We start from the raw sequence: 23853 nt of genomic DNA, 5'->3' as shown, positions 1-23853 counted from the left end.
GGAGGGTGGTGGGGCACTAGGAGGATCTCAGCTGGCATTATGGTGGGTCTAGGGAAGCCCTGAGAGGGCCAGGGGGGGAAAGGCGGCTCAGAGAACCAACAGGGGCTTCAGGAGGAGATGTGAGAGAACAAGGGAAGTCCAAGACAGAGACAATTTCTCCCGGCAGAGCCCTGTGGCCTCCCGGCAGCCCCGTGCCGCAGCATTCCCTCTCCCGGCGTGTCCTGGAGGGCAAAACAGCCGACCGGCCAACTGCATCTCCCAGGGGGCCAGGGCATGCACTGGAGCTGGGGAGTACCACCTCAGAGAGGCCGATCCTCCAGCCCAGCCACCCCTCCGCCATCACCCCGATATCCAGGGGGTCTGGAGGGGCCCTGGCTGCGGCCAGGACCTCCCCTGCGGCCCCACCAACGGCCCCGGGCTGTCCCGGCAGGCCGAGGAGCCTTGGGGTGCTCCGGGAGCCCCACAATGGGTAACCCCCTCCCCAGGGCACCCCATCGAGGCACTTTGTACTGAGTGCAAAGGTACAGGGACATGAATTGAATGAATATAACAATTGTTTATTAATTAATGCATACACACGACACCCAGGAGTGAGTCTATCACCTGGCTCGGTGCCATACGTACCCCATGTCATCCGGGGAGCCATTGCTGGATCAACATCCATCAGCCTGGCAGGGAAAGGTCAGCTCCTGCTCCTGCCCGTGATCTTGCGAGAAACTAAGGAGCTGCCAGCCTCCCTCCTCCTTTTTTCCTTCAGGGATAGGATTCAGCACTGGTATTTGGGAGGAAAAAACATGATTTCACCCATCTGTACTTCTTCCCAACCTCCAGAACAGAGCCTTGCAAGAAATCTTTACAGTTCACACCTCATTTTTTACAAAATACAGTAATAAACTATAACCCCTCAGTAAGAAACCATCAGCTGCAAACTCAAAACAATACACTGTAAGCAAAGGACTCTGAACCTTCCATTTTAAGCAAGAAACACCAAAGCACACACGTGCAGGAAAACAGTAAAGAGAAGCAGAAGAGTTTCCCCTTCGTTTGGAAGCGCAGCAGATCACTCACTGGAAAGCTCTCCTACCCGCAACGTGGAAAGCGCCAATATATCTGCGTTAGGGACAAATAATTTAATTTTTTCCTACCCCGAAGACTGTCCAGAAAATGCCTCACAGACCAAAGGTCGAATACTGCAGCTGGGGGAAGATTTCTCACACAAAACAGACTTTTTTTAGCCCGTTACCCACAGGATGAACATCTGTCGTTGGAGCACAGGGCCTGTCCGGGGCACACACCCCGCTTCTCTCTGAGGAAGCCGAGCTCCATGTCCCCACCGCTCGCAGCCCCCGCTCTGCCCCGGGCTCCCTCAGCCCCAGCCGGGACACAGCCGTCCCCCAGGACCTGGCAGAGCCGGCGGAACCTTTTATCGGGCCGCGGTGTACCGGCGGACTCTTGTCGGTGGCACAGCGCGGTGGGCGGAGCTAGCTGACAGACAGCGGCGTCAGCCAGTAACAGACGACAAGCCGCCGAGCGGCGGCTCGTTGCACCAATCAGAGGTGGAAGGGGGGCGGGGAAGGCTGTTTTCCCGGAAGTGGCAAGCGGTGCGGGGGGCAGCTGCTGGGTGGCACCGGTGGCTGAGGGGGGGTCGTAGCCATGTCGGAGCGGAAGGTGTTGAACGTGAGTTAGGGGGGGGATTCCCCGGCTGGGGGGGCTTGAGGGGGGTGTCTGTGGGAGTCCCCAGGCCGGGCTGGTCCCAGGGAGGGTTCTCTGATCGCTGAGGTTGGTCCCAGGCCGGAGGTGCTGGGGAGTCCCTGGTCGGTTGGAGGGGTCCTGTGATGGAGAGGAGTCCCTGGGGGGACTCTCAGGCTGGGAGGGGGGCGGTTGGGGTGGGGATCCCCAGGCTGGGGCCCCTGGAAGCGCTTGGCAGGGGGGCTGGCAGGGGCAAGAGGGTTAGGCCCTAAAATCATGCAAGGGTTGGGGGGCCTGGGGCTGAGGACGTACAGACAGACAGACACCAATGCCTGGCTCTGGCGGGGAGTGGTGGACGGGGTGTTTGACACTCGAGACCACGCCTGGTTAGTAGGGATGCTGGCGCCTGCTGCGTGGAGCTGATCCCTTAGGCTGATGTGGCAGCTGGGAGCCTGCCTGCCAGGGTTCACACTGCTCTGAGTGACTCTGCGCCCAGCACACGCGCACCTCTGCTTTGTCTCTGTAGAAATACTACCCGCCGGACTTCGATCCTGCTAAGATCCCAAAGCTCAAACTCCCGAAGGACCGACAGTATGTGGTGCGGCTGATGGCCCCCTTCAACATGCGGTAAGAGGCGCTGTGCCAGTCAGAAGGAAGAGGCTATAGAAGAGAAGAGTTTGTTTAGGAATTGTTTCACTTCCATGCACTGCGGCGGAGCTGCTGCCAGCAGCCGTTAGAGGTGACACAGACCAGAAGAAAAGGGGTGAGGGAGAGGGAAGAGATGCTGTGGGTAATTTGGGGGTTCTTTGAAGAGTAGGTACTGAATTTCGAAAGGTGAAAATAATAGTTGCTCAGAATCTGAAAAATCACTTGGACATTTTTTGGCCTCTTTGTTCTTTTGATGTGTTACGGATTTTTCTTTCTCCTTTTCTAGGTGCAAGACATGTGGTGAATACATCTATAAAGGGAAGAAGTTTAATGCCCGTAAGGAGACTGTTCAGAATGAGGTGTACCTGGGACTTCCCATCTTCCGCTTCTACATCAAGTGCACACGTTGCCTGGCAGAGATCACTTTCAAGGTGAAATATGTTCTGTATCTTCTGCGCTTTCGCTTTCTGGGGAGGTTCTGCAGTCTGTGGGCTTTACCAGGTGCTGACCCCATGACAAAGGGGTGTCCCAGCAAAAGCTGAGTCTGAGCATGTGCTTTTTGGTGTATCTTCCCTTATTGTGGCCATTTTTAGTTCTGAAGCATCTCACCCATCTGTGGGTGGGCTGCAGCAGCACATCCGCTGGAGCAGAACAAAGGCCGCGGGTGATTGTGTGCCCTGTGATGTGAATGAAATTGGGAAACATTTGTGTGTGGCTCTGGAAGTGGCCACAGGATGGCTGGAGCAGAATGGCCCCAGTACAATGATTTTGCTGTCTCGTTTCTTCCTTAGACAGATCCCGAGAACACAGACTACACCATGGAGCATGGCGCCACTCGCAACTTCCAAGCTGAGAAGCTCTTGGAGGAAGAGGAGAAAAGAATGCAGAAGGAGAGGGAAGAGGAAGAGCTCAACAATCCCATGAAGGTATGAGAAAGTGACCTTCTCTGCAGAAGGCAAACCTCTCTCCTGTCCTGGCTGGCTTTCCCCAGCGAAGCAGGTGACTTCGTAGCCATTGGCTTAGTTCTCCAGGCTCCCGAGGTATTGCTGTGCTCTTGACAGGCAGGAGACAACTCTCTGCTCTCAGGAGGTTTCCTCCTGTGCTGGAACTTGTGACAGGCTGCATCCTGCCCCAGTTTTTCCTGTCCTGTTAAGACCCAAAAATGAGGAGGATGATGATGATCCCCTTAAAGCTTCTTGCCCAGTACTGGGTGGGGAGGCAGTTGTTGGAGATTGCTGGCAGGCTCTGCTACCTCGCATGAGGCTGACTTATCTCTGGTCACCCAGGTCCTGGAGAACCGAACCAAGGACTCCAAGCTGGAGATGGAGGTTCTGGAGAACCTGCAGGAGCTGAAGGAACTCAACCAGCGCCAGGCAAATGTGGACTTTGAGGCCATGCTGAAGCAGTACAAGGAGTATGAGGAGGAGCAGAAGCGCAAGGAGCAAGAGGAGGATGAGCAAGAGATGAAGTGAGCGGGCTGGAAGCATTCACCGGCGTGTGAAACCAGCCATGCTGGTCCTGGCCAGGCAGGGCTGCGTCTCACCCTTTCCTCAGCACCCTGAGGGCGCATAAGAGAGGGCCCTGCCTGAGGGCCCTTTGTTCACAGGAGTTGTGTGGGTGGGATGTAATCCTGAGCAGGCTGTGAGGAGACCGGGGACAGTTTGTCGTGGCAAAGTGTTTAGGGAGGTGGAGGTGGAGGGGTTTTGGTATCACCAGCCCATCTGGTGGGGAGATCCAGGCTGCTGCAGGGGCCTGACTCCCCCTGAGAAGTGTCCTTGCGTGGAGAGAGAGTTTCTGCACCTGGCTGAGGCTGCAGATCTCAGTGCTATCAACCTTCAGGCACTGCTTGACCATGACTTCTTAAAAACCATCTGAGAAGGTGGATCCTATTGCACTGCTGCTGAATTCCAGCTCCCCTTACAGCAAACAGTGCAGGCACGGTGCACAGCCGGCACCGCTCGGCATGGTGGTGGAAGGGAGCCAGCTCTAACCCTCTGCGTGTGGCCTCTCTCCTTGCAGAGCCATGCTGGAGCAGGCTCAGAACCGGCGGCTGCTGGTAGACTCCGACTCTGATGAAGAGCCTGCAAAATCACGCACAAAGCCTGCGGCGAAAATTAAACCTACGGACATCTTGCAGGAGGTGAGTGGGGGCAGAGGCTGTTCCACCCACCGCACCTCTTCCCCCCGACCAAATCCACTGTCCTGGGCTGCGTGTTGCCTGTTTTGTCCCTGCTCTGTGCAACGCTGGAGCCCTAATGCCTGTCACGCATGAGCAACTTAGAAAGCTTGTGTCCCTGTGCACTGGGCTGAAAGGAGACAGGGATCAGTTGGTGATTTTAGACCGCGTCTGCTGACAAAAGGTGGGAGGGAGCTGCCCCCGTCCTTGCTCAGGACATGGCTTCCCTTTCAGCTCAAAAAGGACAGGCTCGCCTGTGCCTTGGTCGTACTTCAAGCAGGATTTCAGCACTCTGAAAATTACAGCAGTGAAACGACTGCCTGGGACAGCCTCTCCTTTGGTTCTGTTTTGTCCATGTTGGAGACAGGCAGAACAAAAGAGCTTTCAGTGCCCGGCTTGCAAGGGAGGGATTATCCCCACAGACAGGCCCCTGCACTGCTGCTCTCCGATGTCGATCCGTGTCTGTGGGGACCTCTGTCCGGTTGGATGAATCAAAGCTGCTGTGTCTCTAAGCCGGGCTGGGGTTAATCTGAGCGATGTTCCCTGGCCCGGCACTAATCCTCGTGCCCGGGGGAGTTTGATTCAGTGGCTGGACCACCTGCAGGCACGCAGTCCTGGCTGGCAGAGGTTGTGCAGCCCTGTGGCATGCATCTGGCTCTTCAGCATCCCCGGGCCAGCCCACAGCCGCACAAGGCTGGATTTAACTGTCACAGGCAGTGGGACATTCATCTCCAAAGGCTGTTTTGCAGCCATTTAGATCCATATCCCCGTTGTTTGTCTAGCTTGTGCCAGTTGCTGCAGCGGGATAATACCCCCCTTGGCTGCTCCAAGCAGCCATCCTCATCTCTTCCTTTTTGTGCTGCTATTTTTACCAGTCCTCCTTTTCCCCCAGCCCTCTGCCTGCCCTCCGAGGCCAGAGCACCCTAATACCCCTGCTCTACTCTGCAGGACCCTCAGCCCCAGAGTAAGAAGCTGAAGACGGAGAGCTGGGAGAGGAGTGTGGGGAAATTGAACACCAAGTCCCAGCTGGCCGGCCTGGTCACAGTGAAGAAGCAGAAGCCAAATCCTGCCCTGGCTAATGGGACAGAGAACCAAGGCACCACGGCCAACAGCGGTAACTGCCCATGTGGGGATGGGGTGGCCTGAGCTGGGGCATCAGGGAGGGATCTGGCAGTACCCAAAGTGGTGTTTAGCTCTGTCTTCAGAGCCTGAATTGCTCTCTGATCAAGTCCTTGTTGTGGGACAGATGAGGCCATGATGGTGTAAGAGCAGGGGGTTGTCCCTGTTTCCAGATGTCCTGATGGAGGAGAGGTTCCTTCCTGGCCCTTGGCAGTAAGCCGAGACCTTGGAGACAGACTGTCAGGGCCAGAAGCTTCAAAACAGCGTCTCATGCACAGATAAGGTGCTGGGAACCATCACGACAACAAGATATGAATGTAAAAGCAAGAAAATTGCTTTGGTTTGGAGCCTGATTATAAAACCTGCCAAACTGTAGGGATGTGGAAGCTTTGAAAACAAGCAGAAAGGCTTTCCAGCACCTCATTGTTCACTGCCCCAGGAAGCCAGAGGACCCACGGATTTGGGAAGGGAGCCAATGAATTGATAGATTCTGGGCTGATTGGTCCTAAACCTTTGGCTTAGTAAGTCCCTCTGCCCTCAGGGGATCCCTGAGGAAGGACAGCTCTTGTAGTTGCCCCATTTTTGATACGCTTTACCCAGCCACCTGCTCCTGGCTGCTGGCAGGGTCTGTTCAGCCAAATTATGCTGGAGGAGCTGCCTGTCTTTCAAGGACTGGGGGCTTTGCCCGTGATGCTGCCTCACACTTGCGGCTCGAGTGGTCAGAGCCGGGAACTGGCTCCTCTTGTCCTTTCCAGTGGCTGAAATCTCCCAGGGGGTTGCAGAGGGAGAAGGGGATTTTGCAGACCTTGCGCCAACCTTGCTGCTTCCTCCCGTTGCCGCAAGGCGGAAGCAAGATGCACCAGCCGAGGGGGTGCGGGGTCTCCTTCTCTGCCCGATTTAACCTTGCTGTCCTCATCGAGATTCAGGCAGGGGGAACGAGGCACCGCTTAGACTCTTGACTCCGGCTGCCTCCTCCCCAGCTGCGAGGGAGCAGCCGGAGCGGCAAGGCAGGCTTGTGTTTCCGCCTGGCTGGTTGCGCCAAGCCAGTGGGGTTTGCCGGCGATGGGGAAGGCTCTACCTGATGGTGTCCACTCTCTTGCTCGGCTTCCAGGCTCGTTTCCCACAGCAACGGGCACCTCATCCTCCCTCGGCTTGTTGGGGGCGTATTCGGACAGCGAGGACAGCGCGAGTGACTGATGAGCGACCGAGCCAGCCCAGAGCAGGGATCGCAGGCTGTCCCCCCTCCCAGCTGACAGCAGCTGCTCTCCAGAGCCTCACGCAGAGCTGGCACCGCAGCCGTCGGGCCCAGCGGGGTTTCCAGGCCATCTGGAGTCCTAGCGTCTTCACCTGCCCGCCCTGGGGTGCGTGTCCATCCTCCAACAGGGACGAGACCCCAGCTTCCCTCGCTGGCTAACGCTGCCGGCAAACAGAACCCGGGTGAGCCGGTCAAGAAGACGGCTTCCTCGGAGGAGGGTATCACTGCTGCGCTGCAGCTGGTGGAAAACCCCAACGCTGTCCCAGGCTGGTTGTGCCCAAACCCAGCTTCCAGCCGGCCCCAGGAGCACAATGGGTCTCCCAACCCTGCACCCGTAATGTGTTTGGAAGCGCCGGGGCCAGCCAGGACTCTGTAGTTTCTCTATTCTGGTGGCGCTGATCATGCCTGGGCCCGGGTATGCGACGCGCTGACCCTCCCACGGCAATGAAGGGACCTCAGGGCCTTCCTTCCCTCCTGCCCTGCGTCCCTGCAGGGAGCAGGGGGAAGGCAGGAGCTCAGCACCCTTCTTTTGCCGCAGGAGGACCCACCACCACCACTGTTTCTCTGGCCCTGGCTGTCTCCTGACCCCCCTTGTGGGGCTCAGATCCCGCCTTTGTGGGGCGAGCCCAAATTCCCCGTTGTTTTGCCATTAGAGGCGACGCATTCTGCAGCGTGGACCCGGGGGGACTCATCTACCCCCACGCTGCAGGGACAGGGCTGTCACCAGCCTCCTTCCCCTGCCCAAGTCCTCCCGTGCCCCAGCCCTCCCCGGCAGTTGGTGACAAATCTTTCCCCACCGTTTGGAGAGCAATTGGGTTTGCTCGGCTCCCCGGCAGCCACAACCCGGTAATAAATTGGATGTGTCGGAGCCAGTTGCCTCTTCATCTTCCAGACTAGCGGTTCGTCCCCAAGGTGTGTGTACACGGGCAGTGGGTCTGGCAAGGGCAGCCACAAGGACCCCCCCACACACCCCAATGACAGGGGTCCACGCACCCCTCAGAAGGGCTGACCCACCCTGGAGTGTCCACCTGCTCTTAAGTTCCTCCTTATCAAGGCACCCATCTGTAATTAGCAGCTTCTCACTAATTAACCCACTGACAATGGCTCTCTGGCGTGGGCTGCAGGGCCAGAGGCTTGTGGGGCAGTTCTGAGAGCTGGGGAGAAACGGCAGCCACCCGCCTGCCCCCCCCCCCCCCCAATCCCAATTAGCATTCTTCGCACATGCCTTGTAATTAGCCTCTTCAAATATTAATGCTGGATATCGGGCTCAGCCCTGGGGTTTGTGTTGGATGAGGTTTATCAGGGTCTGCTCTGTGGGGCTGGCAAAGTGGGGGGGGGACCCTGGCCACATACTGTTGTCCCCCCCAGCAGTGTCCTGCTCCCTCGCATGTGCCCCCCCCAGCTCCCTGCACGACCACCACCGCCCCCACCACCAGGCCAAGATCCCAGGAGAGGGACCTTTGTTCTGGGAAGAGACAATACAAGGAGGCAAGTCAGGGCATGGCTGGGGGGGGCCCCGGCCCTCCTGCCCCCCCCCCCCCGGTGTAGTCCCTGAGGCTCCCCCCAAACCCGGGGGTGGAGGGGGAGGCAGGGCCCCCCCAGTGCCCCTGTGACAAGCTCCCTGGGGGCGAGGGGGTGACCCTGCAGCTGGGGGGGGACACCATGCCCCCCCCCCCAGATCCCAAAGCCCCCCGGGCCTGGCTGCCTCCCCCTCAACCCGGTTCCCCCCCCCCCAGCCCTTTCCCTGTGCCCCGGCCCCCCCCGGGGAGCCCAGAGGGGCCGTGGGGGGGGGTCCTGTAGCCGGTGTGCAGGGGTCCCAGTGTCCCCCCCGTCTCCCAGTGTCACACAGCGGGGGGCCATCCCGGTGTCACTTGGGGGTCCCGGTGTCCCCCGTCACCATGGGGGGGGTCTGGGGGGGGGGCCAGCCTTCCCCTCCCTCTGCTCCCCCCCACGGGGGGGGTCCCGGCGTGTCCCCCTTGTTGTCCCCCGCGGGGTCCCGGTACCCCCCCTCCCCTCCCGCGTCGGTGCACCCCCCCCGGCGAGGCGGGCACGGGTGGGTGTAGGGGGGGCGAGCCGGGGGCTCCGGTCCGCGCCTCGCTCGGCGGCGACACAAAGCGGCTCCCGGCGGCGGCGGCGGCGGTGGCGGTGGGGGGGGTCCCGGCGTGCCCGCGGTCCCGGTACCGGGAGGCCCCACCATGGCCAAGTGGCTCCGGGAGTACCTGGGCCGGGGGACCCGGCGTTCCCCCCCCCGCCCGCCCCAACCCGACTACAGCGGCGGCGAGCGCCGCCCCACCGGCACCGGCACCGGGAGCGGGGGCTCCCCCGCCGTTCCCCCCGGTGCTGCCCTCCGCGGCCCCGCTGCTGCCTCCCCCCGGCACCGGTTGGTGCGGGTGGGGGGGACGGGGACGGGGGGGGGGCCCCGTCGGTTGGAGCAGGTAGGAGCGGGGGACACCGGGGGGGGACGGGACACCGGGGGCTGGACCCGGAGGGAAACGTGGGCGCTGGGGAGGGGGGTGAAGGGACCGGGGGGTGCAGTGGGGTAGCGGGGGGGGGCGCTGGGGGGAGGAACTGGGGGACACTGGGAGCACCGGGGAGGTGGATCGGGGAGGGGGGGGGGCACCGGGAGCACCGGGGAGCAGGATCTGGGGGGACCGGAGAGGTGCGAGTGGGGAAACTGGGAGAGAGGGGGGGGGAACTGGGGAGCAAGGACTGGGGGGGGCGCAGTGGGGATGGGGGGGAGATGGGGGGAACGGGGGGGGGGGGGGGCGGGCTGGGAAGAAGGACTGGGGGTACCGCAGGGGACTGGGAACGGGGAACTGGGGAGAGCCGAGGGGTTGGGGGGGGGCACCGGGGCACCGGGGGGGGGACACCTGGGGTCACTGGGGGGAGGGCTGGGGGTGGCGGAGTCACCGGGAGACAAGGGGACAGGGGTCGGGGGACAAAGGGACCGGGTGGGAGGGAGTGGGGAAGGGGCTGGGGACACCCGGATCAGGGACCGGGGGGAGCCTGCGGGGTCCCGGGGAGGGCACCCAGGCACTGGGGACACGGGGGGGGGGCAGTGGGGGTCCCATCCCACCCCGGGCACCCACCCGCAGGGCCCCGGCGAGAGCGAGTACTCGGAGCCCTTCGAGGGGGAGCAGGACCCAGCGCCCGAGGGTGGCTGCGAGGAGCCCGGCGAGGCCACAGGTGGGTGACACCCTGGGTACCCCCCCCCCCCAGAGCACCCAACCCCACGGGGGTCCCACGGCCAGGGTGCCTCCCACCCGTCCCGTCCCTGCCACGTCTCCCAGCGCCGCTTGTCCCCAGGGTGCCCGCGACAGGGCGAAGGCCGGCGGGCGAGACCGCGGCGGGGACCCCAACTCTATGACACCCCCTATGAGGAGTGGGAGACGGCAGGGGAGGGCCCGGGGGTGCCCACCACCCGCGAGAGCCGCCTGCCCCGCGACGACGAGCGCCCGGCCGACGAGTACGACCAGCCCTGGGAGTGGAAGAAGGATCACATCTCGCGGGCGTTCGCAGGTGACGGCATCCCGGGGCGCTGGGTGCCACCCTGGGGTCCCCCAGCTTCCACGGGTACCACTCCTGTCCCCCCAGCATCTCCCAGCACCCATGGGTGCCACTCTGGGGTCCCCCAGTCCCACGTCCCCCAGCTCCTGTGGTTATCACCCCTTGGTCCCCGGCATCCCCTGTGACCCAGGGATAGCACCCCTGGGACCCCAGCATCCTGTGGCACCCATGGGTATCACCCCAGACCGCTCCAGCCCCAGCATCCCCGAGCACCCGTGGGTCACCGCAGCCAGGTGAAACCATGGTGGGGACATTTGGGATGTTCCTTTGTGGTCTGGCACCGGAGAGGTGCCCCTCAGCGACAGGCAGGGGTACTGGGACCCCGCGGTGGGGTGACACCCTCCCTCTTTGCCCCCACAGTGCAGTTTGAGAGCCCCGAGCGCTCCCCCAGCCTGTCCCGGCAGCTGCCGCGGCCCCCCCGGACCCCCGCAGGCGCCAGGCCGGGCTGTCCCCCCAGCCCCAGGCACGTGGACACCTCGCTGCCCCTGGAGAAGCAGGCGTGAGTCTGGGGGGGGTCCCTCCTCTACGGGGTGGCATCAACGTCCCCGTCACACGTCATGGCATGGAGGCAGACCCTCTGGGGTGGAGGGTCCCCCCCAGATGGGTCCTCATGGTGTTGGGTGCCCCATGGCATGGACGGGTCCCCACGGGGTGAAGGATGCTTCATGGCATGGAGAGGTCCCTTTGGCATAGAGGGTGCCACGTGGTGTGGACGGGTCCCCATGGTGTGGACGGGTCCCTGTGGCATGGACGGGTCCCCACGGGGTGAAGGATGCTTCATGGCATGGAGAGGTCCCTTTGGCATAGAGGGTGCCACGTGGTGTGGACGGGTCCCCATGGTGTGGACGGGTCCCTGTGGCATGGACGGGTCCCCATGGGGTGAAGGATGCTTCATGGCATGGAGAGGTCCCTTTGGCATAGAGGGTGCCACGTGGTGTGGACAGGCCCCCATGGTGTGGACGGGTCCCCGTGGTGTTGGGTGCCCCATGGTATGGATGGGTCCCTTTGGAGGGGAGGATCCTTCATGGCATGGATAGGTCCCTTTGGCACGGAGGGTGCCCCATGGCATGGGTGGGTGCTCATGGTGTTGGGTGCCCCATGGCATGGATGGGTCCCTTTGGCACGGAGGGTGCCCCATGGTGTGGGTGGTTCCCCAAGGCATAGAGGGTGCCCCATGGCACGGATGGTCCCTTTGGTGTGGATGGGTGCTCCGTGGTGTTGGTCTCCATGACGTAGAGGGTGCCCCATTGGCACAGACAGGTCCCTGTGGGGTGGAGGGGTCCTCATGCTGCAGAGGGTGCCCCACGTTACCGATGGGTCCTGGGGACCCAGTGCTGTGCGGCGGGGTGCCACGGTGACGCACGCCAGGGTGTCGCGTGCCGGGGTGACGCGTGCCGCCGCGCAGGTGGTACCACGGCCCCATCGGGCGAGCGGGCGCCGAGACGCTGCTGGCGCTGTGCCGCGAGGGCAGCTTTCTGGTGCGGGACTGCGAGACCAGCCCCGACGACTACTCGCTCTCGCTCAGGTGAGCACGGGGCCGGTGGGTGGGGGACGTGGGGACGGCTCCGGGGACAACCCAGGCGTGGGGGGGTCGTGGGGGGGGTGGTCGGGCAGAGGGGCTGGGCTGCGAGCGTGGTGCTTGCACCCGTGTGCTGGCGTGCGTTTGCGTGTTGCCCCGTGATCCACGTTGACGTGCACTTGCGTGCGCAAGGGCAACCGGGCCGTGCGCCGCGTGCCTCAGTTTCCCCTCCCCACCCGCAGGAGCAGCCATGGCTTCGTGCACGTGAAGCTCACGCGGACGCGGGAGCAGCACTTCATGCTTGGCCGCGCCGGGGCCGCCTTCCCCTCGGTGCCCGAAGCCGTGCGGCACTACACGGCGCGGGCGCTGCCCGTCCGCGGTGCCCGCCACCTCTCCCTGCTCTACCCCGTGGCTGTGCAGCCCCTGTGAGCCCAGTGCTGCTGGGGACCCCCCCAGCTGTGCTCCCCCCCACCCCGCTCCCCGTCCCACAGCAAAGCACCCCCATTAAAAGCCGACGTGCGGCCCCTGCCCGCTGTGTGCTCTGCGGCATGTAGGCACGGCGACGCTCTGGTCCCTCTTGGGGGCTCAACTCTATGGTGCCTCTGGGGGAAGGCATGGTGGCATGGTGGCCCTGTCACTGGTCCCATCCTGGTCCCACCAGGGGGGCTCCTGCCCTCGTGCCCGCTCCCACCCACCCCCCAGGAGCTCAGGGGTCTGGGCATAGGGGGGGTGTCTGGATGCGGCCCCCCCACCCTGTCACCATAGCACTTGGCCTTGGGGACAAAGCGTGGGGGTGACACTGCTCGGGGTCACCCACCATCAACCGCACACAAGCTTGCCTGCATGGGGGGGGGGGGGAGCTGATGCCTCTGGCCCCCCCTGGGAGTCCGTGCCGGGGCGGTGGGGGGGGAAGTGGGTGCTTCCTGCACCATCAGCGCAACTCTGGCGTGCCGGGTGCCGGCACAAAATTAGGTCACAGGACCGCAGAGCAGCTTCCCCGAAACTGCGGGGGGGGGGCCAGGAGCCTGCTGCCCCCCCAGCACACCGGGCATGAGCTGCTCACGCTCGGCGGGTCAGGCTGGGTGCACTGGGGGGGCACCGGATGCCGTGGGTTGGGTGCCGCGTGTGCCGCACAGAAGACAGAGCGCAGGGTGGGGGGATGCTACAAAAGAGCTTTTTGGGGGGGCTTTTCCTGCAGAAAGGCAGAGTTTCCGGGGGGGGGGGGGGGTGCTCCCCGGCCGGGTATTGGTGATACACCAGGGTCCAGATCTTCTCAGGGCTGGGGGGCGGTGGGGGGGCCCCGTAGCCGCTGCAGTCCCCCCTGGTACGTGCTGTTCTCCTTCATCGTGGGGGGCTGCGGCAGCTTCTTGGGGGCCAGCGCCGAGGGCGGCAGCACGTTCAGGTAGATGCCCGTGTCTGGGGGGGGCAGCGGGTGTTGGGGGGGGGGTGCAGGGTCAGGCACGGCTAGCCCTGGCCCCCGAGACACGGAGGGGTGGCTGGCACAGCCGGGGGACCCTCAGGGGACCCATTGGGTGCCTCCGGGTCCGGGAGGTGCCTGGGGTGAGCCCCGATGTGTGTGGGGGGTACGGGCACAGGGGTATTTGGGCACAGGGGTAGGTGGGCAGGGGGTATTTGGGGGGGGGAGAGGGACTTGGGAGTATTTGGGCAGGGGGCAGAGGGGCAAATGGGGATGGGGTATTTGGGGATGGGTATTTGGGGTCGGGGTATTTGAGGTCGGGCTTACCTGAGTTCCTGCGCCAGCGCCGGTGGCCAAGGAGGGCCAGCCCCACGAGGAGGGCTGTGCCCCCCAGGGCCCCCCCCAGCCCCCACACCAGCCCTGCAAGCACATCCAGCTGGGACCACCGCCTCGGCACTGCCGGCACCCGGGCACGTGGGCGCTGGGATGGAGGGGACGGCAGGGACGCACTTACCCGCCTGATGTCCTCCATCGGCCGCTGCGGGCGAGGGAAAGCTGTCAGGGATGTCCCCGTCCCTGTCCCCATCCCTGTCCCTGTCCCCATCCCTGTCCCCATCCCCATTCCCCGTCCCCATCCCCGTCCCCATCCTTGTCCCCGTCCCCATCCCCGTCCCCATCCTTGTCCCCATCCCCGTCCCCATCCCCGTCCCCATCCCTGTCCCCATCGTTGTCCCCATCCCCATTCCCCGTCCCCATCCCCGTCCCCATCCCTGTCCCCATCCTTGTCCCCAGTCCTCCCACACTGTGGCCACCCCAAACCTCATCTCCCTCCGTGGACTCCATCGACCCCCCAGGGTGATGCCACCTCCCAGGGACCCCCATCAACCCTCACCACGATGTCGTGTCCCCACTAAGGCCCCCCCCACCCCCCCAAAAGAAGGGTCCCCGTCCCCGGGTACCCGTGCTGACGCTGAGCAGGGTGCCGTTGCCGGTGGCCGTGTCATGGCGGGGGATCTCGAGGGTGACCCGGCAGAAATATCGCCCGGCGTCGTCCTCTCGCGCCTGGCGGAGGCTGAGGGTGGCACGGGGGGGGTCCCAGGCCAGGTGGAGCCGGGGGGTGCAAGGGACCGGGAGGGCGAAGGCGGTGGGGTGCAGGCGGGCGTCACACAGCACTTCGTGCCCCACGTCCTTCACCCACTCGAGCCGGAGCAGGTCCCAGGGCTCGGCCATCAGCACCCGGCACCCCAGGGCCACCCCGTCGCCCGCCGTCACCCGCGCTTCGCCCGGATCCTGGATCACCCGCAGGGCGCCCGCTGCGGGGAACGGCGGCCGGGTCACTGGGGGGGCTGTCACCCCCCCACCCCCACGGTTCCCCAGGCCACCCGTGGGGCTGAGGGTGCTGGGGCACCCCAAGGACCGGGAGCCGGGATTGCCGCCTTGCGTGTCCTCCCACGCCGCTGCCTCCGGCCGCACGCCGCCCTGCTCGTCCCTCCGTCCCCATCCTGTGTCGTGTGTCCCCCCCCCAAAACCCCTTCCTGTCCCCACACATGCTATCTGACCCCATCCTGTCCCCACTCCGTGTCCCCCCCCCCGCCACAGCCATGTCACCCACCTCTGTCTACCCATCCGGCTCCATCCTGTCCCCACGTCTGTCCCTCCCTCTGTGTCCCCAACTTCTCTCCGGTCCCCCCCCCCTCAGGACAGACCTCCCCAGCAGCCCCCCCTGCCCCAACCATCTCACAGGGGCCAGCCTGCGCCCCCCCCAGTGTCCCCCAAACAGCCTGTCCCCACTCCCACAGCCCAGCCACAGGGTCCCAAGGCACTGCGTGTGTGTCCCCCCCCCCCCGCCAGCCCTGTCCCCCCACTCACCACCAAGGAGGGGGATGAGGATCCTGAGCCCCCACATCCCCCCGCCGGTGCCAGCCCAGCCACCCTGCTGTGAGGGTCCCTGTCCCCGAGGGGTCCCTGTCCCCGAGGGGGTCCCTGTCCCCGAGCTGTCCTCGTCCCCAAAGCGCCTGCTGTCCCCAAAACCTCCGGGGCCCTCGGGTTGTGACGCCACGGCTTCCTGCCACCGCGCTGCACAGCCCAGGGGAGGGGGACAGGGGTGGGGGACGGGGACAGGGATGGGGGACAGGGAATGGGGATGGGGACGGGGAATGGGGATGGGGACAGGGATTGGGATGGGGATGGGGGACAGGGAATGGGGATGGGGACGGGGAATGGGGATGGGGACAGGGATGGGGGACAGGGATGGGGATGGGGGACAGGGAATGGGGATGGGGACAGGGATGGGGGACAGGGAATGGGGACAGGGAATGGGGATGGGGACAGGGATGGGGATGGGGACAGGGAATGGGGGACAGGGATGAGGATGGGGGACAGGGAATGGGGATGGGGACGGGGACAGGGATGGGGATGGGGGACAGGGAATGGGGACAGGGAATGGGGATGGGGACGGGGACAGGGATGGGGGACAGGGATGGGGATGGGGACAGGGATGGGGATGGGGACAGGGAATGGGGGACAGGGATGAGGATGGGGGACAGGGAATGGGGACAGGGACGGGGATGGGGGACATGATCCGGAGCGAGGGCAGGGGATGGCACTTCCTCAGACCCCCAGCCTGGCCCCATGTGCATGGATGTGCCACCCCCCCCCCCCGGGACACCCCCTGCCACCACCCAGAAGGGGACACATCCTGACCCCAGAGCGGGCTGGGGGGGGGGGTGCCCAGCATGGCCTTGAAGGAAGAGCTGGGAGGGTGAGGGTCCCATACTGGGAGACACCCACCCACCCCAGCATGGCAGTGCCCCCCACCCCAGCACCCCTGCGGCTCCTGCGCCCTGTCCCTTTGGGGGGGGGCACCCTGAGGTGCCGCTGCCTTGGGGTGCGGGGGTCCCCCAGACCCAGGGGGGGCTCATGGCCCCCCTTCCCTGGGGGGTGCTGGTTTGGGAGGGTGTCAGCGGGTCTCCCTCTTGGCGGGGGGGGGGGGGGCTCAGGCTCCCCCCCCACTACATCTCCCAGCATGCCGCGGGGCGGCGCCTGAGGCCACGCCCCCTGCCGCCTGTCTCCACCCCCTCTCCCGGGCGGTCGGACTACGTTTCCCGTGGTGCCCCGCGGTAGGGAAGGGGGCGGAGCGAGAAGGGGCGGGGCGGGGCCGGGCGGGGGGGGGGCGCCGCTCCCCCTTTGTTGGTGTCGGCGGGGCCGAGCGGCGGCGGCGGGGCCGGCCCGGTATGGGCGACCAGGTGGGGCCGGGCCGGGGGCGAGGGAGGGAGGGGAGAGGGATGGAGGGATGGAAGGATGGAAATGGAGGGATGGAGGGATGGGGGGGGAGGGAGGGAGGAAGGAAAGAGGGAGGGGGGAGGGATGGAGAGGGAGGGAGGGAGGAAGAAGGGATGGAGGGAGGGAGGAGGAACAGAGGGATGGAGGAAGAGGGGTTGGAGGGGATGAAGGTGGGGAGGAAGGAGGGAGGGAGGTGGGGAGGAACGAGGGATGCGGGGGTTAAGGATGGCAGGGGAGGGAAGGGATGCTGGGGGGAAGGAGGGGTGCAGGGGGGCGCCGGGCTGTCCCCCCTCCCTCTGCTCACACACACACACACACACACTTGCCAAGTCATCCCGGTCCCGCCATGGCAGCAGAGCCCCGGCCCGGCGGCGCCTGGCACGCCTGGGCCCAGCGGGGACTGGGAGATGAAGTGGGGGGGGACTGGGGGAGAGGTGGGGGCCGGGGGGTGCTGATTGCGGGCCGGGGGGGGCCGGGCAGGAGGCTCTGCGGAAGATCATCACCACCCTGGCCGTGAAGAATGAGGAGATCCAGAACTTCATCTACTCCCTCAAGCAGATGATGCAGAATGTGGAGGTACCGGGGGACACCCCCCCCACACACACCCCCCCCACACCCTCCCCCTGGGGACCCCCATCCTCACCCCGGCACACCGGGGTCCCGCACCCTGGTGGGGTGGCACCCGCTGACGACCCCGGGCGTTGCGACCAGGCCAACTCGTCGCGGGCGCAGGAGGACCTGGAGGGCGAGTTCCAGTCGTTGTACGCGCTGCTCGACGAGCTGAAGGACGAGATGCTGATGAAGATCAAGCAGGACCGCGCCAGCCGCACCTACGAGCTCCAGGTGAGCACCCACCCTGTGCCGTCCCCCACACACCCACCCACCGGCACCCTCGCCCACCGCTGCCCCTCTTTCCTCCCCACGCCAGGCCCAGCTGGCAGCGTGTGCCAAGGCGCTGGAGAGCTCGGAGGAGCTGCTGGAGGCGGCCAACCAGGCCCTGGGGACGGCCAACCATCACGACTTCCCCCAGGTGCGTCCCCACCGGCACAGGGCGGGGGGTCCCCATCCGGCTGCCCCCCACGCCGGTGGTGTTCTGACCCCACCACCACCACCTTGCCAGCCGGTCGATGCCACCCCGGGGCTGTGCTAACCCCAGATGGGCACCCTCCTTTCTTTCTGTGCTGGGCACTGGGGCAACGCTGGGTTGGCTGTGCCCGCTGCGGGGCTGGGTGGGAGCATGGAGACCCCCCTCAAGGTGATCCCTGACCTGCCCAGAGCTGCCCGGTGCCCCTTTTCTCCCAAGACGAAGGGGCACCATGGCAGGGACACGGGCGACACCGGCAGGCGTATGGGTTGCTGTGCCATGGGGGTGCTGGGGTACGGCAGCGGGGATGCTGTGCCGTTGGGGTACCGCAGCGGGGACGCGGGGATGCTGTGCCGCTGGGGTACCGCAGCGGGGATGCGGGGATGCTGTGCCGCTGGGGTACCGCAGCGGGGACGCGGGGATACTCTGCTGGCACCGGAGCAGGGGTCCGGGCACGCTGCACCGCGCTGGCTCCTGGCACTGCTGTCTCATCTGCTTTTTTTTTTCCCTCCTCTTTTCCTCTGCGCTCACAAGGCTGCCAAACAGATCAAGGATAGGTACGGCACCCTCGTGCCCCCCCCAGCCCCACTAACCCCCACCCTCCTCCTAGCCAGGGCCCCGCGGTGGGTGGCCCCGTGGGTGCTGGGGTGGCTCTGCCCACCCTCCCCGTGGCCACGCAGGGCAGGGGGTGAGCAGTCAGGGCTGGGTGGGTGTCTGGCTCCCTGCCCCACTGACCCTCGTCCCCATGTCTCCCACGCAGCGTGACGATGGCACCCGCCTTCCGCCTCTCGCTCAAGGCCAAGGTGAGCGACAACATGAGCCACTTGATGGTGGATTTTGCCCAGGAACGCCGCCTGCTCCAGGCCCTCGCCTTCCTGCCAGGTATTGCCCATGGGCAGTGGGTGATGGGGACGTGGGGGGACAGGGCGCAGCGGGTGGGTTTCTGCCTGTGCAAGGGAAGGGCAGTGCTGGGGGCACGGAGGGCTGTGCCAGCCTGGCGAGGGGACAGCAGAAGGATGGGGGTCCGGGGTTTAAGGGGTCTGCTGTGTGCCAGGGGATGGGGTGGGGAGCTGGGGGAGGTGCCAGGCCTGGGGCACCCTGTGGTAACCCCTTCCAGAGGGGTGAGAATGTGCCAGGGATGGAGGGATGAGGAGGTTTGGATGCTGTGCCTAGGGGTGCAGCGGGTACCATGCCCGGGGTCTCTGGGATGCCACGTGCAGGGTCCCTAGGGTGCTGTGCCCATGGGTCCTGCGGGTACCATGCCTGGGGTCTCTGAGGTACTGAGCCCATGGGACCTATGGGTGCCCTGGGGGTCCCCGGGGGTGCTGGGGACACCCTGGCTGCCAGCAGGGCTGCAGCGGGGGGGGGACACTGGCACGGCTGCTCCTGCGAGCAGTGCCCAGCACCCCCGAGATCGACCTGGCGGAGTCGCTGGTGGCCGATAACTGTGTGACGCTGGCCTGGAGGATGCCCGATGAGGACAGTAAGATTGACCACTACGTGCTGGAGTACCGCAGGACCAACTTCGATGGGCCACCCCGCGCCAAGGAGGACCAGCCCTGGATGGTGGTCGAGGGCATCAAGGGCACCGAGTACACCCTCACCGGTGAGGGCACGGGGGCAAAACCAACCCCAAATATGCCAGGCTGGGAGCGGGCACTGCGCGTGGCAGGGGTCTGGGGCTGTCCCTGGGGGCTGGCTGGCAGTGCCAGGCTTTGTAGGGGACATGGGGGTCACAGTGCCCCCCCCATGCCTTGCTCTGTGACCCTGCTGTGCCCGCAGGACTGAAGTTTGACATGAAGTACATGAATTTTCGGGTACGGGCATGTAACAAGGCTGTGGCAGGCGAGTTCTCCGAGCCGGTCACTTTGGAAACGAGAGGTGGGTACCAGGGGGGAGGCAGGGCACCCGTCACCCCCCCGTGCCACCCCATGCTGCCCCTTCCCAAGCGTGCCAGGGTTCTGCGACCCCCTTGGTGCCAGGCGAGGTGGCGGGGGGACACGTGCTGACGGTGGCTGTCTCCAGCGTTCATGTTTCGGCTGGACGCCAGCACGTGCCACCAGAACCTGCGGGTGGAGGAACTCAGCGTGGAGTGGGACGCCACGGGCGGCAAGGTGCAGGACGTCAAGGCGCGCGAGAAGGACGGCAAGGGCAGGACGGCTTCGCCCGCCAACTCGCCTGCCAGGTAACGTCACCCCCCCGTCCTTGTCACCCCAGCGTTGCCCCCCCTTCCCCGGGTAATGGCAACCCACCCCTCCTTGCCGGCGTCCGTCTGTCCTAGGGTGGTGCAGTCGCCCAAGAGGATGCCCTCGGGGCGTGGGGGCAGAGATCGCTTCACCGCTGAGTCCTACACGGTTCTGGGTGAGAGCTGGGGGCACCCAGTGGGTGCTGCTGGGAACCCTGCAGGGGTGCGGGAGAGGATGGGGGCACAGAGGGTGATGGAGGTGGGCATGGGGCACCCAGAGGGACCTGGCAGGGCTGGGGACAGGACGGGGCACCCCACGGTTGCGCCAGGCAGAGCCGTGCCCCGTGCCCACAGGTGACACGCTGATCGATGGCGACGACCACTACTGGGAGGTGCGGTACGACCGGGACAGCAAAGCTTTCGGCGTGGGGGTGGCATATCGCAGCCTGGGCAAATTCGACCAGCTGGGCAAGACCTCAGCCTCCTGGTGCCTCCACCTCAACAACTGGCTGCAGGTCAGCTTCAGCGCCAAGCATGCCAACAAGGCCAAGGTGCTGGATGTGCCCGTGCCCGACTGCATCGGTGTCTACTGCAACTTCCACGAAGGTGGGTGCGGGATGTGTTGGGGATGGGGCAGTGTTGGGGGTGGGCGCAGGGACTGCCACCACCATGGGCACCACCACCACCACCACAGGCACCAACATGTCCACCATGGGCATTGCCACCGCTATGGGGCACCAGCGTGTCCACCGTGGGCATCAGTGTGTCCACCATGGGCACCACCACAGGCACCAACATGTCCACCACGGGCATTGCCACCACTATGGGTCACCAGCATGTCCACCATGGGCACCACCACCACCATGGGCACCAACATGTCCACCGTGTCCACCGTGGGTGGCACCACCACGGGCACCAACATGTCCACCATGGGCATTGCCACCACTATGGCACACCAGCATGTCCACCATGAGCACCGTGTCCACCATGGGCACCACCCTGGGCACCATCATGTCCACTATGGGCACTGGCACCACCATGGGCACCAACACGTCCGCTATGGGCATTGCCACCATTATGGGGCACCAGCATGTCCACCATGGGCATTACCACCACCATGGGCACTGTGCTGCGGGTCTGCAAGTTCTGTGCCCACCCCTGTGCCCGCAGGGTTCCTGTCCTTCTACAACGCCAGGACCAAGCAGCTGCTTCACACCTTCAAGGCCAAGTTCACGCAGCCGGTGCTGCCCGCCTTCACGGTAAGGGGCAGGCAGGGCTGGGCAGCTTCTCTGGGGCTGCTGGCGGTGGGGTTCAGCCCCCCCCCAGCCCCGTGCCAGCCCCCTCCCCAGCCCAACCCCGCTCCTTTGCCCCCAGGTCTGGTGTGGCAGCTTCCACGTCTCCTCGGGCTTGCAGGTGCCCAGCGCGGTGAAATGCCTCCAGAAACGCAACAGCACGGCCAGCAGCTCCAATGCCAGCCTGCCCTAGAGCCGTGCCCCCCCCTCTGCGGGCACCCCCCAGGCAAGAGCACTGAATGTACCCCTACACCCTCCCCAACCCCCCCCCCAATACGCTGCACTGGCAGGGCTGTGCCAGCCCCCAGAGCGAGGGTGCACCAGCACCCACAGCCCCGCCAGTTGAACCTCCCACCCACCCCCCCCCCCCAACTCTGTGCCACCCCCTCCGCATCGCTGGCACCGAGCTGGGCACGTCGAGAGCTGCTTCTGGTCTGAAGAATAAATTGGGATGTAGGTGTGACACAGCTGTGGCTGGGGCACGGGGCGCCGGGTGGCACCAGCCCAAGGTGGAGAAGGGTGTTTTTTTGGGGGGGGGGACAGGACAGGGATGACACAGGTCCCAGTGCCACCCCTGTGGTGCAGGAGCTGGGACGGGGCTGAGTGGGGCACTGTCTTTATTGGGGATGGTGCCTGGGGTGATGCTCCCCAAATATATGGGTTGGGGGTCCGTTGCTGCCCTCACCCAGGCTGTGCTGCCTGCATCCCCCCCCCCTCCAGTGCCACCCCAGTCCTGGGTGGGTGCCTGGGCCAGGGGGGACTAGGGACAGCTTTGCCCGGGGAAGGGGGGGGCACCGCTGTCCCAGCTGGTTCCTGGCACAAAGTGGGGGACAGCCAGGCTGCCCCCCCCCCCACGCTGGCACCCATCAGTCCCCGGTGAGAGCTCGGCGCAGCTGCAGCTTCTTGGCAAGCTCCTCTGCCATGCCTGTGCCATGGGGGGGGCAGCGGGGGTGACTGCCTGGCAGAGGACCCAGGCATCTGGGCCCCCTCCCTTCGGGCCCCCCCACCAGTCAGTGACCCCAGAGGAACCACTCTGCTCCACCACTCGTCCCCATTGCCCCCCAGAGCTGGTGACAGGACCCAGATGTCCAGATCCTGGCACCCCCCCCATGCTCCCCCCCCCTCCCAGCAGTGGGACCCAGGCATCTGGGCCCCCCCCTCACCGTGGTTGTGGGGTGGCTGCAGGGCTCGGCAGGGGGCAGGATGGGGTGCTGAGCTCTGGGGGTCTCGCTCACCTATGGCAAAGGACAGGGGTCAGCGTGGGGGTGCCCCCTCCCTGCCTCAGTTTCCCCAAGCCCAACTGGCTTCACCCTGCTCGTTCATGTAGGTCTGCTCCTCCGGGATGGCCCCAAATAGGGGGGGGGGGTCCTCCAGCCCCCCCCCGGGGGCTGCAGCACAGGGTGGTGGGGGCTTAGGGATGGCTTCAGTGCCCTGAGGCCACAGGGCTGGGGCGTGGGGGTGGCCGGGGGGGGCTCCTCACACACCCCCTGGGTGTCCTCCCTGTTCTCACCATCCCTTTGCACGAACTCTGGAGCGGAGTGATGTCACGGACCCTCTGCCCACCCCTGACACCTCCAAACCCCCCCAAACGTCCAGTGCCAGCCTGTGACACCCCAGCAGCTCTGCCCCCCCCCAACACCATATTGCAGCACCCCAAGACTCACGCAACTCTCCAGCAAACCCCCAAGCACCCCAAAGACCCCCCACCAGCTGCCCTCCGCCACTCCAGCCACCCATAACTGCTCCCACCACCCCCAACGCCAGCCTGTAAGACCCCCCCAGACCCCGCTGAGCCCCCACAGCCCCCCCGTGCCCACGGAGCCGTGGGCTGTACTCCCGGTGCGGGGGCTGCAGGCTGCCCTTGCTGCTCTCCACGAAATACTGCACCACTTCGGCCAGCGAGGAGCAGCGATGCTGGGGGGGACACGGATGCGGTGTCACTTGGGGACCCCCCCCATGGGTGTGTCCCCCCTGTAGTCCCCCATTCCCTGCCCACCACTCTTGGGCCCTGGGGGGCAGTGTCCCAGCCCTTTGGGGGTCTCTTAGGGGTACCAGTCCTTTGGGTCCCAGCCCTTTGGGGGTCCCTGTCCTATTGGGATCCCAGTCCCTGGGGTCCCAGCCCCTTAGGGGTCCCAGTTCCTTAGGGAACCTAGCCTTGGGGGGGTCCCAGTCCCTTGGGTCCCAGCCCTTTGGGGTGTCCCAGTCTCTTAGGGGTCCCAGTCCCTTGGGTCCCAGCCCTTCGGGGTGTCCCAGTCTCTTAAGGATCCCAGTCCCTTGGGTCCCAGTTCCCTAGGGGACCTAGCCTTGGGGGATCCAGATGCTTGGGTGTCCCAGTCTCTTAGGGGATCCCAGTCCCTTGGGGATACCAGTTCCCGGGGATCCCAGTTCCCAGGGATCCTAGCCTTGGGGGGGGTCCCAGTCCCTTGGGTCCCAGCCCTTTGGGGTGTCTCAGCCTCTTAGGGGATCCCAGTCCCTTGGGGATCCCAGTCCCTTGGGGATCCCAGTTCCCAGGGATCCTAGCCTTGGGGGGGGTCCCAGTCCCTTGGGTCCCAGCCCTTTGGGGTGTCTCAGTCTCTTAGGGGATCCCAGTCCCTTGGGGATCCCAGTTCCCAGGGATCCT

General features: G+C 65.2%; 4 protein-coding genes across 5 annotated transcripts; 3 read left to right on the top strand and 1 right to left on the bottom strand.

Moving 5' to 3' along the window:
- The first annotated feature begins 1512 nt into the window (after positions 1 to 1512).
- YJU2 (YJU2 splicing factor homolog) lies at positions 1513 to 7775 on the top strand. Its single transcript, XM_075038083.1, has 8 exons — positions 1513 to 1677; positions 2216 to 2316; positions 2624 to 2768; positions 3129 to 3263; positions 3624 to 3805; positions 4357 to 4477; positions 5462 to 5627; positions 6744 to 7775. The coding sequence occupies exons 1-8, from the start codon at positions 1654 to 1656 to the stop codon at positions 6827 to 6829; spliced, it is 960 nt and encodes a 319-aa protein (XP_074894184.1). The 5' UTR covers positions 1513 to 1653; the 3' UTR covers positions 6830 to 7775.
- A 1307-nt stretch (positions 7776 to 9082) lies between these two features.
- Positions 9083 to 12402, top strand: SHD (Src homology 2 domain containing transforming protein D). Its single transcript, XM_075037474.1, has 6 exons — positions 9083 to 9322; positions 9983 to 10073; positions 10194 to 10406; positions 10815 to 10953; positions 11860 to 11979; positions 12216 to 12402. Exons 1-6 carry the CDS (start codon positions 9083 to 9085, stop codon positions 12400 to 12402), a joined length of 990 nt encoding a protein of 329 aa, XP_074893575.1.
- A 761-nt stretch (positions 12403 to 13163) lies between these two features.
- On the bottom strand, positions 13164 to 15387 carry TMIGD2 (transmembrane and immunoglobulin domain containing 2). The gene is made up of 5 exons (XM_075038082.1): positions 15260 to 15387; positions 14350 to 14703; positions 13905 to 13928; positions 13718 to 13810; positions 13164 to 13389 (listed from the first exon to the last, which is right to left on the bottom strand). The coding sequence occupies exons 1-5, from the start codon at positions 15294 to 15296 to the stop codon at positions 13247 to 13249; spliced, it is 651 nt and encodes a 216-aa protein (XP_074894183.1). The 5' UTR covers positions 15297 to 15387; the 3' UTR covers positions 13164 to 13246.
- Positions 15388 to 16565: 1178 nt separating this feature from the next.
- FSD1 (fibronectin type III and SPRY domain containing 1) lies at positions 16566 to 21696 on the top strand. Of its 2 annotated transcripts, XM_075038080.1 has the most exons (13): positions 16566 to 16635; positions 17153 to 17248; positions 17384 to 17515; positions 17601 to 17702; positions 18291 to 18313; positions 18517 to 18638; positions 19153 to 19362; positions 19539 to 19637; positions 19782 to 19941; positions 20038 to 20117; positions 20296 to 20547; positions 21112 to 21200; positions 21316 to 21696. In XM_075038080.1, the coding sequence occupies exons 1-13, from the start codon at positions 16624 to 16626 to the stop codon at positions 21424 to 21426; spliced, it is 1488 nt and encodes a 495-aa protein (XP_074894181.1). In that variant the 5' UTR covers positions 16566 to 16623; the 3' UTR covers positions 21427 to 21696. The 2 variants fall into 2 exon arrangements, with proteins under 2 accessions (XP_074894181.1, XP_074894182.1); XM_075038081.1 differs by lacking the exon at positions 18291 to 18313 and having other exon boundaries at positions 19223 to 19362.
- Positions 21697 to 23853: the final 2157 nt, after the last annotated feature.

Source organism: Buteo buteo, chromosome 10 (genome assembly GCF_964188355.1).
Source record: "Buteo buteo chromosome 10, bButBut1.hap1.1, whole genome shotgun sequence".
Taxonomy (NCBI): Eukaryota; Metazoa; Chordata; class Aves; order Accipitriformes; family Accipitridae; genus Buteo; species Buteo buteo.
Note: the sequence above shows the minus strand (reverse complement) of the source record. Positions and strands in the feature narration are given on the sequence as shown.

What these genes read in the sequence shown, in the direction of transcription:
- YJU2 (XM_075038083.1), top strand. Translation starts at nt 1,654, where the DNA reads ATGTCGGAGCGGAAGGTGTTGAAC. An exon ending in CTACGGACATCTTGCAGGAG is followed by an intron (nt 4,478 to 5,461) that starts GTGAGTGGGGGC and finishes TCTACTCTGCAG; the next exon opens with GACCCTCAGCCCCAGAGTAA. An exon ending in AGGCACCACGGCCAACAGCG is followed by an intron (nt 5,628 to 6,743) that starts GTAACTGCCCAT and finishes CTCGGCTTCCAG; the next exon opens with GCTCGTTTCCCACAGCAACG.
- SHD (XM_075037474.1), top strand. Translation starts at nt 9,083, where the DNA reads ATGGCCAAGTGGCTCCGGGAGTACCTGGGCCGGGGGACCCGGCGTTCC. An exon ending in GGAGCCCGGCGAGGCCACAG is followed by an intron (nt 10,074 to 10,193) that starts GTGGGTGACACC and finishes GCTTGTCCCCAG; the next exon opens with GGTGCCCGCGACAGGGCGAA. An exon ending in CATCTCGCGGGCGTTCGCAG is followed by an intron (nt 10,407 to 10,814) that starts GTGACGGCATCC and finishes TTGCCCCCACAG; the next exon opens with TGCAGTTTGAGAGCCCCGAG.
- TMIGD2 (XM_075038082.1), bottom strand. Translation starts at nt 15,296, where the DNA reads ATGTGGGGGCTCAGGATCCTCATCCCCCTCCTTGGTG. An exon ending in CCTGCTCAGCGTCAGCACGG is followed by an intron (nt 13,929 to 14,349) that starts GTACCCGGGGAC and finishes CCTCGCCCGCAG; the next exon opens with CGGCCGATGGAGGACATCAG. An exon ending in GCGCTGGCGCAGGAACTCAG is followed by an intron (nt 13,390 to 13,717) that starts GTAAGCCCGACC and finishes TGCCCCCCCCAG; the next exon opens with ACACGGGCATCTACCTGAAC.
- FSD1 (XM_075038080.1), top strand. An exon ending in TGAGTCCTACACGGTTCTGG is followed by an intron (nt 20,118 to 20,295) that starts GTGAGAGCTGGG and finishes CCGTGCCCACAG; the next exon opens with GTGACACGCTGATCGATGGC. An exon ending in CTACTGCAACTTCCACGAAG is followed by an intron (nt 20,548 to 21,111) that starts GTGGGTGCGGGA and finishes CTGTGCCCGCAG; the next exon opens with GGTTCCTGTCCTTCTACAAC.